The 18032-nt window shown below is 38.2% G+C and overlaps 2 protein-coding genes across 10 annotated transcripts in view; both read right to left on the minus strand.

Moving 5' to 3' along the window:
* Positions 1–2726, minus strand: part of LOC107083708 (synaptotagmin-like protein 2) — a 29881-nt gene extending 27155 nt beyond the window's left edge. For both annotated transcript variants that reach the window (XM_015373141.1, XM_015373133.1), the window contains exon 1: positions 2628–2726. The gene's annotated coding sequence lies outside the window, so the exon portion shown is untranslated. The remainder of the gene's footprint in view (positions 1–2627) is intronic.
* A 3589-nt stretch (positions 2727–6315) lies between these two features.
* picalm (phosphatidylinositol binding clathrin assembly protein) overlaps positions 6316–18032 on the minus strand; it is a 32699-nt gene continuing 20982 nt past the window's right edge. For 2 of the 8 annotated variants that reach the window (XM_015372647.1, XM_015372675.1), the window contains exons 14-23: positions 16761–16844; positions 15610–15702; positions 15353–15463; positions 13672–13788; positions 13529–13559; positions 13353–13452; positions 11797–11856; positions 9728–9832; positions 9260–9365; positions 7183–7230 (exon numbers count right to left, since the gene is read on the minus strand). In XM_015372647.1, the coding sequence (XP_015228133.1) occupies positions 9273–9365; positions 9728–9832; positions 11797–11856; positions 13353–13452; positions 13529–13559; positions 13672–13788; positions 15353–15463; positions 15610–15702; positions 16761–16844 (794 nt within the window). In that variant the 3' untranslated portion in view covers positions 7183–7230; positions 9260–9272. Of the gene's footprint in view, positions 7231–9259; positions 9366–9727; positions 9833–11796; positions 11857–13352; positions 13453–13528; positions 13560–13671; positions 13789–15352; positions 15464–15609; positions 15703–16760; positions 16845–18032 lie in introns of all 8 variants that reach the window. The other 6 variants (XM_015372637.1, XM_015372656.1, XM_015372666.1 and 3 more) reach the window with 6 other exon arrangements.

The raw sequence follows: 18032 nt of genomic DNA on the forward strand, positions 1-18032 counted from the left end.
ATATTCAGTTTTAAGGCCGATACCGATAGGGGGGCGATTATGTCGTGCATCCCTAATAAAAAGGCTTATTATTGTCATAAACTCATTATCTTGAGTGAACATTCAGAAACTTTAGAGTTATCTCTACGACCAAAAGCCAAATTCCTGCTGTGGGTCAGAAGCAAGCAAACAATGGGGGACTTATTGCGAGTCAGTTTGTTTGGTTTCAGCTGGGTCAGACTGTACAGCACATCATGTTGAACTTTACAACAACCTAATCTGATCAAAGGAGGAACTTTAGGGTTCACCAGAGAGTTCATTTATTCACATTTAAATTTTACCTTTAGGTAGTTCCAGATCTAGGTAAGTCACACTTTATTCAAACAGATGGTGATAGAGCCAGTGTTACATCTATTGCAAAGCTAGATTTCCTTTGCACTAGAGGGCTAGTCTGTATACCTTAAACATGACTGGTTTGTCGTCTTTATTGTTGCAATCTAACAATTTTCAGTGCAGAATAAAACTAAGAATAACAACAATTATTTCTAACCAAAATATTTTGTGGTTGAAAACCAAACCAGGAGTGCTGCGTCTAACCAACCACCCATTTGATCAACTCAGGACCTGGGACTGGAGGGAAAAAAGGTTTGAGCTGTTTTATTCGTTTCTCCAACAGTGTACAGCCTTTATAAAACAACATGTTGCCATTCTTCTGGTAATTGAACCCTTGGTTTAGGATCAGATTTTAATCTAATATGTATTTTGGCTCTGATCCCCATTTAGGGATGTTATATATACCTTGGTGTGCTCTGTTTGTTCTCAAAGACAACAAGAACATCTACTGAAGTTAGGATAGTTAGAGCTCATGGGACAGTTATAAAACCATATTGATAGAGAATATAAAGTGGGAAAACGTTAGGCATAATCATTCATTTGAACTTTTTGTTATCTCAGTGAGTCTGTTTGTTAAGATGATTGTTAACATTTTTAACACGTTTAATAAGAAAATACCTATTTGTTGTTTTCAAACATGAATACAATGTCAGTTAGCAAATCCACAGGTTTTTGACTTGCAAAGAGAATCCAGTCAGAGTTCGTTCCAACATCAACACTCATGAAAAAAGGGAAAAATTATCACACCCTGATGAAGCCAGAGTGAACACAATTCAGCTTATTTATATAGTGCCAATTCACAACATGTCATCTCAAGGCACTTTACAGTTCACCAGATCATACGGTCAAATTGATTCAAAGTTTTCTATCTAAGAAAACCAGTTGATCGCATCGACTCATTGACTCAAATGCAATCCCTCACACTAAGCATGCTTGTAGCGACAGTGGAGAGGAAAAACTCCCTTTTAACACTTTGGACTAATTAAACCAGAGAATAATCTGCCTCCTGGCAGACTATTCTCTTTAAATTATGAGCAGGTGGCTCTTTTTCCTGCTCAATGATAGGAAATGACTAAAGCTACAAGAGCATAGCATGAACAAAACAGTTAATTTCATCTTTTAGGGCGTCTTAGAGCTAACTATGTGATTCCTGAAGGTTTTAGATTTTAGAGGTATGCTACCGCACAGGGCAGGTTAGGCATTTCGTACCAACCATGCGCCAGTTCTAACAACAGCCAGAGGTGTAGCCAGAAAATTTTGATAGGGTTTGCCAGTCAAAAACCAATGTACAGTGAGGGGTGGCCGAAAGCAGATAGGCGACAGAACCTGACAGTCAATCTAGATTGTTTCAGCAGGAATGAGCACAACATCCATATTTTCTAAATAAAGCAAACTAAACTTTCCTACAGCCTTTGCTAACAAATAGACGTATATATTTAAACACCCATGCTGTTGAAATAAAAGGTGTAGGACAAAATTTCTGGGGTGAACATCTTTTCAAAAATGGTTTTGCATAAAATTAATATTTACATGTACTAATATCTACTTTAAGTGGATGTTTAATTTATTATTAAAGTAGTTATTCATCTATGATTTCACTGAAGACTCCTAGATGACTAACAGAGACATAATATTCTGTATATATCAACTTTAATGTTAGTATTTTGATGTGCACAGTGTTTTAGTTGTCATGTAATTGTTAATATATGAAAAAATTAATAAGTTTTAACATTCCCCTTGAGATTATTACTGCTGCCATCTGTATTACAGTGTGAAAAAGATGCTAGGGGTGGCCAATGATTGGCTAACCCTATGGCCACCTCTGGCCCCCCATCTAGCTCCGCCCCTGTCCCCAGCCGTTTCGTACCCCTTTTTAAAAACTTGAAGATTTAAGAGAACTTTCTCTTATTCATTAACATTTAAATTAGACGTGGCTGTGTGACAGCGCGTAAATAACACCACACAGGGTCAGTAAGTGGGAACTAATTCTAGTTTTCAGATAATGATATAAATCAAGTAAATCATACTTGCCTTTTTATTTCCACATTTCAGTAAAATTATTTTGTACAGACACAGCATCAAACATACCAATGCTCCATTTGTTATGGACAATAAAGTTTGGAAATTATTGGAGAAATGCAACAGGTTAGATAACTTTATATTGAATTTAATTTCAATAAGATATTTTTTCTCTCTCTGTTCAAGACAAAAGGTCATAAAAATATATCGGAAAACAGGTTTATATTTTGACTTACCTTACAGGACACCTTTCAGGACCACTTTTATGGTTAGAAAAGGAGGGATAAATTGTTCAGGGTGTCTCAGCTGTGCTGCTGCTGCTGGATGCGCTCACAGGAGCGCAGGAGAAGGGGGCGGAGCCTCAGCATAACGATGGGAGGACCTGACTAAGACAAGATAAAGACCAGCCTTTATGTTATATAACCTTCTGTACTCTTCCTCAGACTAATTAATATTGTTTAATGTGGGCCTGGGTGATTAATGCCAACCGCTGTTTTCTTTTGCAGCTCGCGCTGTTTAACTTGGGCTGCAGTGACAGGCTGCATCCAGCAGGTGTCGCCAGTGGCCGAGATGCAGCGAATGTTTGACTAAAGGGTGTGAGCATCTTCCCATGTGGCACAACAGGACAGGCTGAGGTCAGACTGCAATTAAAGCAGCTACACGAAGCTGTTTCACCATCTGTGCTCCAGTTTGGAGGAATAAACACCCCCACTGTGTCTCTGAGGTGATTCTATGACCTTAGAGCACATCAAGGGATAAAGGCCTTGTGTTCAAAGAGGGATTTCATAATTATTTGGAAACGCAAGTTTCTTAATAAATAATTACTTAAATCTGCCCTGATAGAACAAAAATTATTTATGAAATACCATATGCATAAATTATGTCACCATTTTATGCTTGAGCTGTAAGCTTGATCACCTGCACATTTTGTGTTCAGCCTCTCACCTTATCTCCTAATAAAATACTTAAAGGTTTGTGGCTGTAATGGATCAGAAAAGCTCCAATCAGAATAGTATTTCAAAAACTAGGATATATAAAGTACAGAGCAAACTATATCCTGCATTTACCTAAAAAAAAAAAAAAAAAAACTTAAAATTTGCATGTATTTAGTTAACTCTTGATATCAAAGTCTGTCACTAGGATACACAATCGTGGGAAATACGGCTGAGAGAACAGATGTGTAGAGGACAGTAACTCACCCTCCATAAGTAAGTAAACAAGATAAGGTAATTTCTGAAGAAGGTGGTTGTTCAGAATGTTTCAACCAAGCATCTTTATAAAAACTCAAGTGGAGGGAAAAGGTGTAATAGAAAAAACTGACTGATCTAGCACATGGGCTACAGATGTCCTCTGGGTTATAGAGAAAAAAATGGGAAAATATCTTCTGCTTTATCCAGGCCCAGGTCCCAAAGTCAGTAGTCTAACCAGAGATGCCCATACTTCCCAATCCACACACACCTCCTCCAGCTGCTCTGGGGGGACACCAAGGCAACACCAGGCCAGCTGAGACATAGACGCTCCAGCATGTCCTAGGCCAGGCCAGTCCAGTCCTCAATAGCTACCATGCTCTAACTTTTAGATGCATCTCTTTTCTAACACACCAGAATCTAAAGCCTCAATCCCCTCATTTAGCTCAGCAGAGGCGTGGTAGCGAGGCACTCATTTGATTCAGGTGTTTTAAAAATGTGTTGCATCAAAAAGTTGTGGAATAGCAGCTCTTGAGGACTGGACTTCAGCACCCCTGTCCTTGGCCTTCCACGAGGCCTCCTCCCAATAAGACATGCCTGGAGGGAGGCGACCGGGATCTGTTTCAGATGCCTCCCGGCTGGCTCCTCCGCCCCCATATGAAAATAAAGTTTAAATTTTAATGGGAAAATAAAGGTCCCAAATAAGGATGAGGGGAGCAGAAACAAGTGTGAAGTTTAGTCGGAAAGCAATCGGTGAGGATTTAGGGTTCTGCTTGTGTTGGATCTTTGGTTCTGCGATTCATTGGCCTTAGAGTCCATCTGACCTGATTTTCTGTCCAAAAATGAGACACCAGACCACCAGAGGTGGGTAGTAATAAGTTGCATTTACTTGAGTGGGTTTAAGCAGAAAGGGGAAAAAAAAAATCTATTTTAAGTAGTTCTAGGAGCCATAAATGAAAAGATGCTTTGACATTCGTTTGTCTGAGTTTATACCTGGTATGTTATTTGTTGGTTTGATGTCTGTTTGTAGGGGAATGGATCAATTAGATTTGGGAGGAGTTTTGTAATTGGGTATATTAGTCACCTGAGTTACACTGGCAGACAGTGGGTGAGTGACCCACTGTATTTTTTTGTTGACTGCAATGCAAATCGCTGTAAACTACTATATGTTTAACAAGTTATACTTTAGATATGTTGTTTAAACCTTTGATGTGAATAAAGTTCACATCAGCACCATATTGATCCCAGCGTCAGACAAGGAACGGCCCGACCTCATTCTCTCCGCAGCTTTTTTGTTTCCTGAAGTTGCTGCAATAGAAACAGTTCAGTTTTTACTTTTAATTAGGTATACACATATACATATATATTGAAAAATGCTACTTTTAATTCAGAATGATTTCTGGTTATTCTGCCCAATTCAAACTTTTGCTTTTGGAGATCAGGTGAATTTAAAGTAATCTTTCAGATAAAAGTAAAGTATTGATCTATATCAATTACTTATCTAAAAAAAAAAAAAGGTTCTGAGCTTATGATAAAAAACATTTTTTTTTTGGAAAAGTGTTGCTTCTGCATGAATTTGCCTTTTTGTCATTTATTTTTCCTATTTTATAGTTTGTAATGCCAGAATTTGCAATCTGATTACAAATCCGGTGTGTTTTGACCCATCAATTACACAGAACTTTTCAGCAAGTACGTGTTGGACTACTTTCTTTACTTGAATGAAAAATGTTAAATTAGCTCTTCTCTTAGTTAAATCTGTAGATACTTTACCCACCTATAACAATGCAGATGACCTGAAGGCTGCCATCAAACGGCTAATTTGGCAGCCAGAATCCCTCAATAACTAGGAAGAACAGTGGGTCATGCAGAAAGCCCAACAAATTCACATCTTTAAAGGAACCTATACATGTTTAACATTCTTTACAAGTGATTTTTATTTTTCCAATTTTACAATCTGTTAACCATAATCAAAACTGAAAGGCTTAAAATCAAATGTCTAATAAAGTGATGGTTTTATTTCCTGAAATGACAAAATATTGAGTTATTTCACATTCATTAAACATAGAAATACCCATTAGCCACGATTTTGATAACGACAAAGTTTCTGTCCCTCGCCTTCAGCATTGTAGTCAACATGACAAGAGCAGAGCTACAGAAAGAGACACACGTTTGTGGAAGCTGCTCTTTATTTGAAAAAGAAAGAAAAGACCTCAGTCATTGTCTGCTACACCATCTAATTACATAAAGAAAATATCTGCGGAGACAAACGCAGAGAATATCCTGAATCAAACTTAGGTAGAGTCAAATTTGATTGAATTGCTTTCATATTTCATACATCTTTCACGTTTGTTCGCTCACAGAACAGTTGAGTGTTTATGTACATGTGGCACCGATCAACAGTGCTGCTCCGCTCTACCCTGCTCCTTCTGGATCTTTTGTACAGCTAATTTACACCCGCTCCCCTCACTTTTTATCTTTTTTTTTTTTTTTACCCCCCACCCCAACTCGTGTGATCACAACCCACTCAGCCGACCCACCCACCCTTCCCCAACGACACCGCTCTTTCTCTGAGAAACTGCAGCGTTGAAAGATGTGTGCAACATGAAGACAACTCGTTCACATTCAGAGTAAAGGCAGCCTTGATTACAGTCAGTGAGTCAACGGCATGCCAAGCTTAAAGCAAATGGAGCCCACCACCCAGTGCCACCCTTCAGATTCGTGGTCATTTGTTTTTTTTCCCCCCCAAACTAGTTGGGGACACGGATCCGATACAAATTAAACCCTAGGCACACTATATACTGTTAACTGACTGGTACTATAACCCCTGCACTGTAAGTACAATGGAAATCGTGAAATCTTTCATCTAGTAGGAAAAAACAGAAGTTTTCTTAACACAAAACTCAGAATATTTAGTGCTCTATCATTCCGCTTAATAGGTGTAATTCATATAATATCTATTTTTTTCTCTACCTCTTAATGATAGTCTGTAATCCTTGTTTAATGCTGAAGCACTCCCACACAAATGTGATCATTTTACTGTAGATTTTACATTAACCCCCCCCCTCCCCGGCAATCTTAAACCAATAATCATAAATAAATACAAACAACACACAAGGAATGTCTACTGTAAACACGGTAAAAAAGACAAAAACTAAACAGGTGTAAACGTTGTTAGCATCACTACTTTGTGACGGTTAAATAACTGCAGGGTCTGGATGACTGATGATTGGATCAAGAAGGGGAAGAACTGCTCCCCCTCCCCTCTCTCTATCGAAGCCTTCATTTCCAACCTCAGAATCTCCAATTTAACGTGAGCTTCTGAGCACCCGAACCATCCTTACAGAGTACACTGTAAGGCAAGTAAGCAGTCATCGAAAAAGAGGTGGGGGGGAGGTTAGAAAGCAGCATCACTCGGCATGTCGGCCTAGTTATTTCAGAATAAAATGGGTTTGAGTTACTGCCGACCGCCGTGTGGACATGGTTACAATGGTTTCTGACAGTTGGTGCACCATTATATTCTCGACGTGTCTGTATTTGGGAGGGGGGGTGGGGGGCTGCTTCTCTGAAGAGTTAGACGGCAACGAGGACAAGGTTTTGCTGCTAAGTGCTTCATCTTCTGAGAGACACTTCCTTCAAATTACATGAACTGCATCTGCAAGAAAAGCAGAGAGCGGGGGTCAAACAGAGGCTGAATCCAACAGACGATCATAAGAGTTTAGTCACAGTTTGCTAAGCTTCCCCCCCTAAACAGAAAGCTGGAATGTCTAGTCTAAAAAGACTAATATGTTCATCTAATTAGGTTGAGTTACATAGTTTGTTTTATTGCCAGTTCAGCTAGAAAGCAGAAGCACACATTACTACAATGGAACAAGCAACAACAGAATTCCTTTTATTTATTTAGTTTATATATTTTGCAAAAAAAAAGGAAAACGATCAAAGCTGTAAATCAGCATGTTGACTACATTTTCCTCTAAAACTGGTATACAATTAATATTAAACCTTTTATTATTATTTTTCTTATCATTAGTATTACAACTATTATTAGAAGGAAACATTTCTTAAAATTGCAACAGATTTAGATTGGATTGAATTTACATTTCCAAACGACCAGTCCAAATTTGTCGGACAGAAGCCTTAGAAAGTAGCCTGGGTGCCATTCCGAACTTAGTCCCGCCCACAAGGTTTGAGGTTGGGAAGTTCGGTCTGGCTCTGCTCCATAGTAGCGCGAGTATGATCGCCCACCCTCTGGCGATCCAATCAAATTGTCAGGGCGGGCTTTATACGATGATGGACAGATGATCAACAGTAACGTAATCAACCACGTGACCAAAGCGCGCTTGGGCGACAACAACAATGGCTGCCGCCGGAGAGTTGAGGTGAGTAGATTCTGCTATTAGGTCTGTTCTAGAAGATATCGACAGCAAATTAATTTTAAAAGAGGAAAAGAGAAACGCGATCAAGTCTCATATTCTTATTCTAGGCGCGCAACTGCACGCTTTGATTTTTGTTGACAACAACTATGCCTGGCTTAACATACATCACGCACTCCGTTGCTCTTATTGGTTGTAGATCTATCCAATTGAGTACAGAGGCATTTTTTTTCCTGGTCCGTTCAAAACACGCCCCAAAATCACAGCTCTATGGAGCAGAATCAGACTCATATTCTGACTAGAATTGAGTAGGACTACGTCAGGCTTCTTAGAAAGAGTAAAATCTACTGATAATCTGTCACTTTTTTCCATTTTAAACTCAATTCCAGGAACCTTTAGCTTTGTTTTGCACCCAGATGTCAAAAACATGACAGAAAAAACAATATATTAGCAAGCACTATAAATTAAAGAGCTGCGCGCCAATAAGATTATAGATAAAAACTAAGAAATGAAGACAGGGTTATTTTAGCTTAAATTAAGAACTGTTGAATCTCTATCTCTAAAATATTTTTGGAGCAATGTTAAAAGTCAAACTAAATGTTGATTTTTAATAAAAAAGTATATATATTTCTGAATAAGCTGGCGCATGTTTTATAATTTAGTTTTTATTGTGTTGACTGAAGCTTATAGAAGTGGGGTTTGTGCTTTGGTGTAACAAAATACCTTAGACTATGTAGGAAAGCTGTAGATTGATAATAATATATAATTAAGTAGATTAACCTTAATAAAAAAAAGTACACTTTCAGCAGTGTCTTTTTTTCTTTCTTCAATTGACAGATTTGAGAATAAATGCATATTTTTAACAGTGAAAAGTTTTATATTCCCTGACTGAACATGTTCTGTGTGGTTTGGTGCATAAAGAACAGTTTGACATGTCAGCTTTATATTACGAACCTGCAGTAACAGTATTTACCCTGAAGGGACAAAGCTTAGCAAACATACAATAAGTTAAATATAGCAGTAGCTGCAAGGCAAAGAAAAAACTGCTTTAAGCCACGAATCATGTAAGTGAAAGCACAAAGGACCAAGATGCGTCAGTCTCAGTCAGACAAAACAAGAAAGACATCCATGCAAGGTAACCCAAAAAGCCAAGTAAAGCAAAAATAAACAATAAGTAACATATGCAGTGCATGATCCACTGGAAAGGACATTAGGGCTTTGAAATAAAATAAATAAAACAAAAGCAAACATGCATCAGCGCTGGTCGGATCACGCATGCAGGTGCCTCTGCAAGCAAACAGCATGATGTACCTAAAGAGATGCTCTACAAGAAATCCTTGAGAGAGAGGTGTGCAAACGGGTCCTGTCCAGGGGCTCGGAGAGGACTCTGGCTGGAAGGACTAGAGGCTGCAGAGGGCTAACACAGGAAGTAGGAGGACCAGAGGAGAAGTCAGAGTCAGTACAGAGACTGAAGTAGGGATGAGATTAGTTTGGAGAGGCTGTGATGTATGATAGATGGGTTAATACAAACAAATTAAAATAAAAAGAGGAGCTTTTTGGAAACAGGAAGTCGAAACAGAAGATGATTCTTCAGTTTTTGTTGTCGTTAGTTTCAGCTCCAGCGAGTGAAGACTTCTTTTTTTTTTTGTTAAAACTGTCATCATCTTCAGCAGTATTCACACTGACAACAAAGCTTTCACAGTCACTAACCGGGGTTCACAACACTGCACATTGAACACACCACGTACTCCACCTGAGGAGACTGAGCCTTGCACAAACCTGAGCGCTGGACACAGAGCCAAAGGGATTGGGCGGCCTCATGACGGGCTGGGTGTACATCATGGTGGGTGGATTCATCATCCCCATGGAGCCCATCTGTGGAGGCTGCAAATCACATCAGTCATTTCAACTACAAGAAAACGATTCCTAGAAAACATTTGCTAACACCACCAACTGTATGGGACTGAAAACGATTGTACTGATGCATCAAAATTGTTTTAAACATTAAAGTGAACTTATTGCAGTCACTCGACTCGAAGAGTGAAACTACCAATTTATCCCACACAGAGTTATATCCTTTAAATGTTTAATTTATTCATTTTTTTTAAGAATATAGCTTAAAGAAAGCCTAAAAAAATCGAGTCTATCAGAGATCTAAAATGTACGACTGATTAAAAAGAAACACAGTTATAACTTCTGACTGGTCCAGCAGATGGTCAGAGGTAGAGACCGACTGATACAGGATTCTTAAATCCAATACAGATTATTTTGACATCAGTCTAATAGATCCTCAGTAAGTGATGTTTGTATTTCTTTGGGACGATTCTTTGAGTAACTATTGCTTTTCCTTCCTTATATTAAAAAAATAAAAATTAAATGAAAACAGATATTATACAGGTCTCATTTTAAACAACAACAACAGCAACAACAAAAAAACATCTATTACTGAAGAAAATAAAACTAATTTGCAGCAAATTGAGGGGAATGGCAATGCATGCTCCCCACATGTGCTCACAGCATGGCTGCAAAATGCACAGATAAAAGAAAAAAACAAAAATAAGACCCCCACGAATATAGGCCAAAATTTGCTGACGATCAGTCCATCTTTAGTCAGAGGTTACTTCCACAACGATGGGAATCCACAAAAGGCCATTGCAGAAGAGACTGGCTGGTTACAGAGTGCAGTATCCAAACATGTCAGAAAATTGATAAAAGGGGAAAAGGGTCCTCAGTCAAGCCTTTGAGGGAAATTGAGAGGGCAAGAGCTTAAGTCAGGGGCAATGCACCAGGAAGTCACCTCACATATGTAAGCAGAACATTAGAACAGCTACCTTAGTTGTGTTCTTGAATTAGTGACATAATCAGAAGCATCTCCACTAGGATAAGGAGACAAATCACTGGAATATTGTTGGTGGTCCAAAGAATAATAAAAAAATATATATATTTTGTAAACAAGGTTCCATAATGTGAAGGAAAGGAGGAGATGAATAGAATCCATATTCCTGTGGTAAAGGATGAGGCTTCCTTCTGCTGAAACTATATGTAGATCTAGATTTCCAGCATGACCTACTAATCAAACTGAAAAATGTGTGCGATAAAAACCCACAGACACACCAAACCCAACAATGGAGATCAGCCACTGAAGTTAACTTATTTCCTTTATGACATCAGCAGACCTATAGACCAATCAGCTGCATATAGTGTGCCTAGGGTTTAATCATCAACAGTAAAGTGTATGGCCGTACTTTTAATGAATTGACATATCGGCATCAATTATCCTGATGATACAAAAATATTTACTGATCATTTTTATATTGTTTAAAGCCATTAATTATAATTAACAGAAAGGAAACACTTCAAATGGTATCACTGTTTAAGACTCTACAGCAGGTCTGACCATTTTTGTCCCATTATTTTAATTTCTGAAACTAAATAAATTTTCTATTCCTGAAACACACCTCTATCATAAATACCTATAAATAATGAAAAAAAATACTGATGCCATCATTTTTTTTAAGTCTGAGACACGTCTATGGAACATGAAACACAAAGTTGGGGATTTAGTTGATCATTAAGGAGAAATGTTATTAGACTTTTCATAACAAATTATTAAACAGTGTTATATTTGGACATTGGCTGTTTATTCAATTTATCTATTTATTCATTTCGTCCTTGGCAGCACAAAGTATTAGAAATAGTCCTAAATGTCTGTAGCAAACATTTCCAAAATCTCAAAGCTAATGAATCTCTCCTTCAAAAGTAAATTGGCTAAGTTTGTGGAACTGATTTCTAACACCTATAATATATAGGGTGTAATTACTGAAGCGATAATTGAACAGAAAACTTACCATGCCGTATCCCATCATGCTCGTGGGTGTAGTGGCAGGGAAGGCCATGACTGATGGTGGCTGATGGGAGACAAAGAGATTGGGATGAATTTTTAGCAAAACATCCAGAGAATCAAGTCATATTGCAGCTTTAACTGACTTAAATCACTATTCTGATCCTGTGGTTTGCTTTGAGGGAAAACCACAGGAACAGATAGTCACTGGGACATCTCAGTTTGACGAGATACATCACTGACTAATTAGCACCAAGCCCAGATGGGTGTCAATTCCAGGAAAAAACATCTGATTTAGAAACAATGAAACAAATAGAACCAGACAAAAAGAGCAAACGGGGAGGAAAAGCCTTTGACTGAAGCCTCTAAATAATCTGTGATAAATACTTGACTTTTTAATCAGACCTAAATGTTCCTACTTCTTTTAAATAGATGTGAAATATCTAAAATCTGTGTTTACCTGTTAAGATAACAAGTATCTGAGAGGAGCTGTAAACCTTTTGACCTTCAGGGAGCGGTGTCTCAAATGGTTCTGATCCATTTCTGCTCCAACACAGCTAATTCAATTAGCTGCATTACAGAAGTTTTCAAACCCCTTAAAACTTTTTCTCGTCATTTTAAAACTCAGATTTAATGGAGCAGTCCAACTCAACATTTAGCTTTATGGTCATAACTAAAAAAAAAAATTATTAAAAAGTTTATTTTTTTCCCCCCCAAGCATGGCTGCTTCCACAGAAGATGAGGCAGAATAAAAAAATTAACGCTAATGAAAAAAAAAATATATATATACAAATTAAAGTTTTATAAATTGTGTTTTTCGTAACAAAAGAGAGATGAGGGTTAGAGTGGCATTAAAAAAGATGTTGCGTTGTAAAAGGAATTGACTTGGCAAAAGACCTTATTTACATATGTAGGTCTGCAGTAAAATCTAGACCTCATATGGATCAAAGACAAGGAAGAAAATAAAGTCTATTATTGCTTAAGGTGCAGAGGAATGTTTAAACAGAAACCTATTGGTATGTCTGACAGGCCCAGTTAGAATCCACATTCAAATTCAGCTAATCTCCTGCAAGACTTAAAAAACAAAGAAGATGTTCACATGAACCATTTCCATCAATTCTGCTTGAGCTTGTCACGCTTCTCTGTTAATAAAGGACATAAACGTGGTGCGATGTGGAGCATACCTTGTTCAGAGAAAGGTGGTTCCACAGATTAAAGACTCACACTGAATATAAATGCATGCCAGACTTTTCAGATCTTATTTTTTTACTAACAGAGGAGGGAGACACCTTATCGTTCCTTAACCATTCTCAATGTTCTATCAAACAAAGTTTAAACACTGAGGTTTATGGTTGATACCTAAAACAGTCCAGGGATATAAATACTTTTGTAAGGCACTTTGTATCGTTGGTTTTCCCAAATAAAAAGTTAGGAATATAAACATTCTGGTAAGGTTTAAAGTTTGCTTTAGATCTACGATCACGCTTTAGGGGGAGAAGTTTGGAATTAAAAGATAAAACTGAGGAGGAGTATGGCAGAGGCAGACATAAATGTGTGTGTCACCATGGAAACAGGGTTCCAGGTTGTGGTTGGGGCCGCCTTGGGTTGCCAGTTGGTGCCGCCAGTCATCCTCTTCTCCCCTGGCTGGCTCCAGTGCATGTCACTGTGGATTACAGATCTCACGTTAGCGTCAGAATGCAGCGCAGAGCTGAGACGGCGTGCCATGAAGCAGCACTTACTTCTTCATCGTGCCGTTTCCGATGCCCAGGTCTGGAAGGCAACATTCATCAAGCAGCGGTTAGTCTAAGTTTTCTGGCAACTTTTTTGTCCTAATGAAGATGTGTGCTCATTAGAGCACAACAGCATAAAGCGCCACACTCACTGCCGACAAGGTTGGCCAGGGAAGAGTCAAGGTCATCTGACACAAGCTTCTCAGGCTGCTGATTGGACGCCAGGTTGGAGCCAGCAAGAGTCGGTTTCAGGATGCCTCCAGCAAGATCTGATAGGAAAAACAGGACTGATTAAAACACACATTTAAAAATATTGCTAACTTTATTGAGGTAAAAGAAAATCAGTTTTATCATTTACACATTTATAAAATGGAAGGATTGTTTTGAACCTTAACAGTAAGGAGGTAGATGTCCCTGAAAAACTCTAAGAAGACTAATGTAGACATTAAACCCATTGAACACATCGGAAAGGTTTTGCTTCAGATAATAAAGTATGTTTTTAGTTTTTTTTTCTTTTAGAAGCTAAATTTGTAGAATTGAGAAGTAAAAGTCCTTCTGTAGAGAAGGACCTCAGCAGCTCCAGTAGCCTGTCAGTTTGGGCGCGCCGCCCTGTCTTGGCAATTTGCTGCTGAGTGGTGAGCTTTTTATTTAGATATTTGGGCCTGAACACTGCTCTGAGTAAACTAAAGAGTTTTAATTTAAGCCTAATTTAAGTGCTTGAAAATGTAACCTTGAGCTGCTTGCTGTGATTCGTGGTCTTTATGAAGAAGTTTACTAATATCTTCAAAGAACAGCTCTATTTAATGTGAGATTAAGTTTAGGTTCCGATGAGGTGACCTCTAAAGGAAATTATTTGCAGAGGATTTTATTCTTGGATGTCAGAGGGAGGTAACAAGCTGTTCTTATGTACCAGAAAACCATGCATCATTTCTATTTCCTTCCCATTAAGCACAACTGTGTTGGTCACTCACTAAGATGTTCATCAGGGCTGGGTATTTTCGCCAAAGTCCTGAATTGATTCGATTTTGATTCATACAGTTCTAAATCGATTAATTTCAATTCAAACTGTTTTTACAATAATGAAAGTGGTTCAACTGTGTTTCAAAATACTTATGCATTTTAATTTTTCCTGTCATATTAAACACAAAGTTCAAACTTGTAAATCAGACAGTTTAAACTTGAGATGTGAACAAAGCTCTGTAAAAAGTGGAAACTTATTTGTGAAAAGTAAAAAAGTGAAGTCTCACTCGAGCAAACAGACGTGACACAGCAGAGATGCATAAGCTGCATTATCTTCTCTGCACAAACCGTATTTGCAGCATGTCTGTAACAACTACAGCGTGTTTGCTGGTCAGCCCCCTTTTGTTAATGTCTTCAGTCAACCTATTGGTTATATTTGCAGCTGAATAATCTTGGTAGTCTGTAGCACGAGATGCGAGGCGCCACTAGTCACTGTAATGTCAAATATCCAGCACATTATCTTTAGCTGTTTCAAATCCAAAATGGTTCCACACATCAGACTTCAGTTGGGACAGCTTGCTCAGCAGTGTGTTACTTGGGTCGGCATTTGCACACGCCATCTCATTTGAATGTGAACGTCATGCGCATCACTATAAAACTAATGGATCTCATTCCCTACACATTGATTTTGCAAAATTTTTAAAGGAATCGATTCAAAATCGATTAAATAGATTCTTTTGCCCAGCCCTATTGTTAATACATTTCATACAGGGTACTGGATCCTGCCTGAGAAATCATTAATTGTCTCAGTAACATAAAGAAAATCTATCAACCAACAACATCCCATTGCAGCTCTTTACTTCAGCTCCTCACCATCAGAGTTGAGGCTGCTGCTGCCAGCTGCTTTGTTTCCAAAAACAGACTCAAAGTCCACCTGTAGTCCCCCTGCTGGCGGTTGTGGAGGGGCCTGAGGCGTCGAGTATCCTTTGGAAAGAGATAAGAAAAGTGACTAACAGAGGTACAAGATTGGACCGCAGTTCCAAACAAGATTCTCATAGAGAGAAGATGGATTCCTTCAGCAGAGCAGAAAATTGGATTTGATCTGCTGGAGAGAGCCTAGAATACTCTACCTCTGAATAGACCTGCTACAGTAGAGGGCTCAGTGGGGAAGGGAGCCTGATGTGGGAGATGCTGAGCAACGGAGGCTGGACCACAGAAGGAGTCTGACAGGCCACATCAAGCAGCAAGAGTAAGAGGAGAGAAACGGGAAGAAAGAAAAGAGGAGTAAAAGCACGTCAGGGACAGAAAAGGGTGAGGAATGACAGAAGCAGTACAGGAAATATGAGAAGTGCTTTCATCTTTTTAAAATTGACAGGGTTTTTTTTTCTCTGTTGTTGCTAAATAATTATAAAAATAAAACACGACATCACAAAAATGTAGCAACCCAGAAGGTAATAAAGGTTAAGTTAAACATTTTGGGAATTGGTCTTCTTGATTTTAAGCATGCACTTTTTATATAAGGGTGATAGATGGAGAGAAAAAAAAAGGAGTAGTGATTCATCAGCTAATGGGCGACGACATCCGAATGGCAGGAATATTGCTGATCATCCCACACCAGCTCAACTGACCCTGACGATTTATTTAACCTGCAAAGACACTACACTCATTTAGATTAGGCGTCTTCAACGTGAAGGCTATGATCCCCATTAAGTCAGGGGAGTCATGATTTTAAGGTTGACTTTATCACAACTTAATTTAGGTATTTTTGCATTAAGACCCAATCATACTGAAAGAAAATATGGACTCACCATTCTTGGAGGAGGTTCTTGTTCTTGTTTACATTTTGTTAAAACAGATCATAGACGTGACAACCCTCTATAACTTCAGACTAAGAAACAGATCTAGTCTGATACAGATGTTGGATTTGTGAATAAGAATTCCCAGGATGTTTATTTTGTTTCCCTTTGCTACAAACTACCACATTTTTACTGATTTATTTATTTCGAAGCTAGAAAGTTGCCACAAGGAGGGATTATAAGTTTTGCATCATTTTAATATTTTTTCCTCACGCATTTATTGGTTTTATGTTTATTTAGTTGATTTTCCTATACTTTGCGAACAATATTTAAAGTTAGATAATAATAAATATCCCAAAATGTAAAACTCTTCCTTTATTTCCAAAAAGTCTGTTATAGTTCTCCAACAATGGCTCAGTGGAGTTTTGTATAGCAGTCTATGTTTGCCAGCAAACATAGGTTAAGGCGGTGAGCCATCATAGTACCTGAGATGGAGTGTTCTATCCGCACTGTGCGTTTGTAATTGGTTGAAACGGATGAGTTTGTGTCAGTAAAGGGATTGTAACGATCTGGAGAATTAAAAAATAGTGTAAGAACAGGTTTAAACTTAAAGCTCTACATCATTTGAGCACCACAAAGCAACAGCAAGATGTTCATGAACAGAGGAGCAGCAGCAGCTAAACGGGCATAAACAGCAGGACATGGATCAGATCTGGCTTATACACAGAAGATGGCAGATGTAAAATCAGCTGCACTTTAATACGATCCCTTAGAGAGTTGGTATGAATCACTAACTCTGCAGAGTGAATATATTTATTTTCTTATTTATATCAAATTAGACTATAGTCTAATTCAATATTAGCAGAAAATTACTAAAAGTTAAGGTATAACAAATAATCAAATATATTTTGGCTATAAATCATCTGTTATATACAAAAAAAAAATAAAAATGTGTATAATTTCATAGTTTTTGCAATCGTGCAAAATTAAGTCTAGTAACCGATCCAAATTGACGCTACTCTAAAGGCTGAACCAACTTGCAATATGAGATCCTTTTTGGGAAAGTAAATAATAGGCAAAAATGATAGGGAAAAAAAACAAAACAAAAAGACAGAGTAACAAAACGTTTGAAAAAAGGGTGAAAGTTGCCACACCACTTCCCATAGCCTATGCCACTGTTTTGAATTCGGAAAAGTCGGGCATTAAAAAAACTAAAGCTGCTTCTTATGATAAAACACGGGGGCAAAATTATCAGCAGCCTTAACAACAAGAGCAGCAGACTTTAGCAAAAAACGTCAAGACAGTGAAATCCATCAGGAAAATGCTGGACAGTAAGACACAGATCAATAACGATTGTCTCACTCAACAGCAAAACAATCTGTGGAACAACATGAAATTCATACTCGGAGTTATCAAAGCTAAAATTGTGCAACACCTTTCTTTCACCAATGTCTCAGTAACAGACTAAAAAAAAATGTGCGTTCCTAAACAGCTGACTCAAGGCTGGGTTATGCTGGACACTCATATGTTTTGTGCGAAACAAGTTTGAAGTTTTAATACTCCAATGCGGTGCCCCCTCCCACATACCTAATATTTTGGTGACTAAGGTGCGTTCAAGAACCAAACTGAAAGCTTACAGCACCAGACATGTAGAAGTAGAAAACACAGCAGTTTCCATCATTTTCAAAGTCTCTTCTTGTTAAACTAAGAGTGAGAGTTAACTTCTTTCAAAAACGTTGTTGATAATCTGCTAGCGA

This window comes from Cyprinodon variegatus, unplaced genomic scaffold (genome assembly GCF_000732505.1).
Source record: "Cyprinodon variegatus isolate N-32 unplaced genomic scaffold, C_variegatus-1.0 Scaffold4, whole genome shotgun sequence".
In the NCBI taxonomy this organism is placed as follows: domain Eukaryota; kingdom Metazoa; phylum Chordata; class Actinopteri; order Cyprinodontiformes; family Cyprinodontidae; genus Cyprinodon; species Cyprinodon variegatus.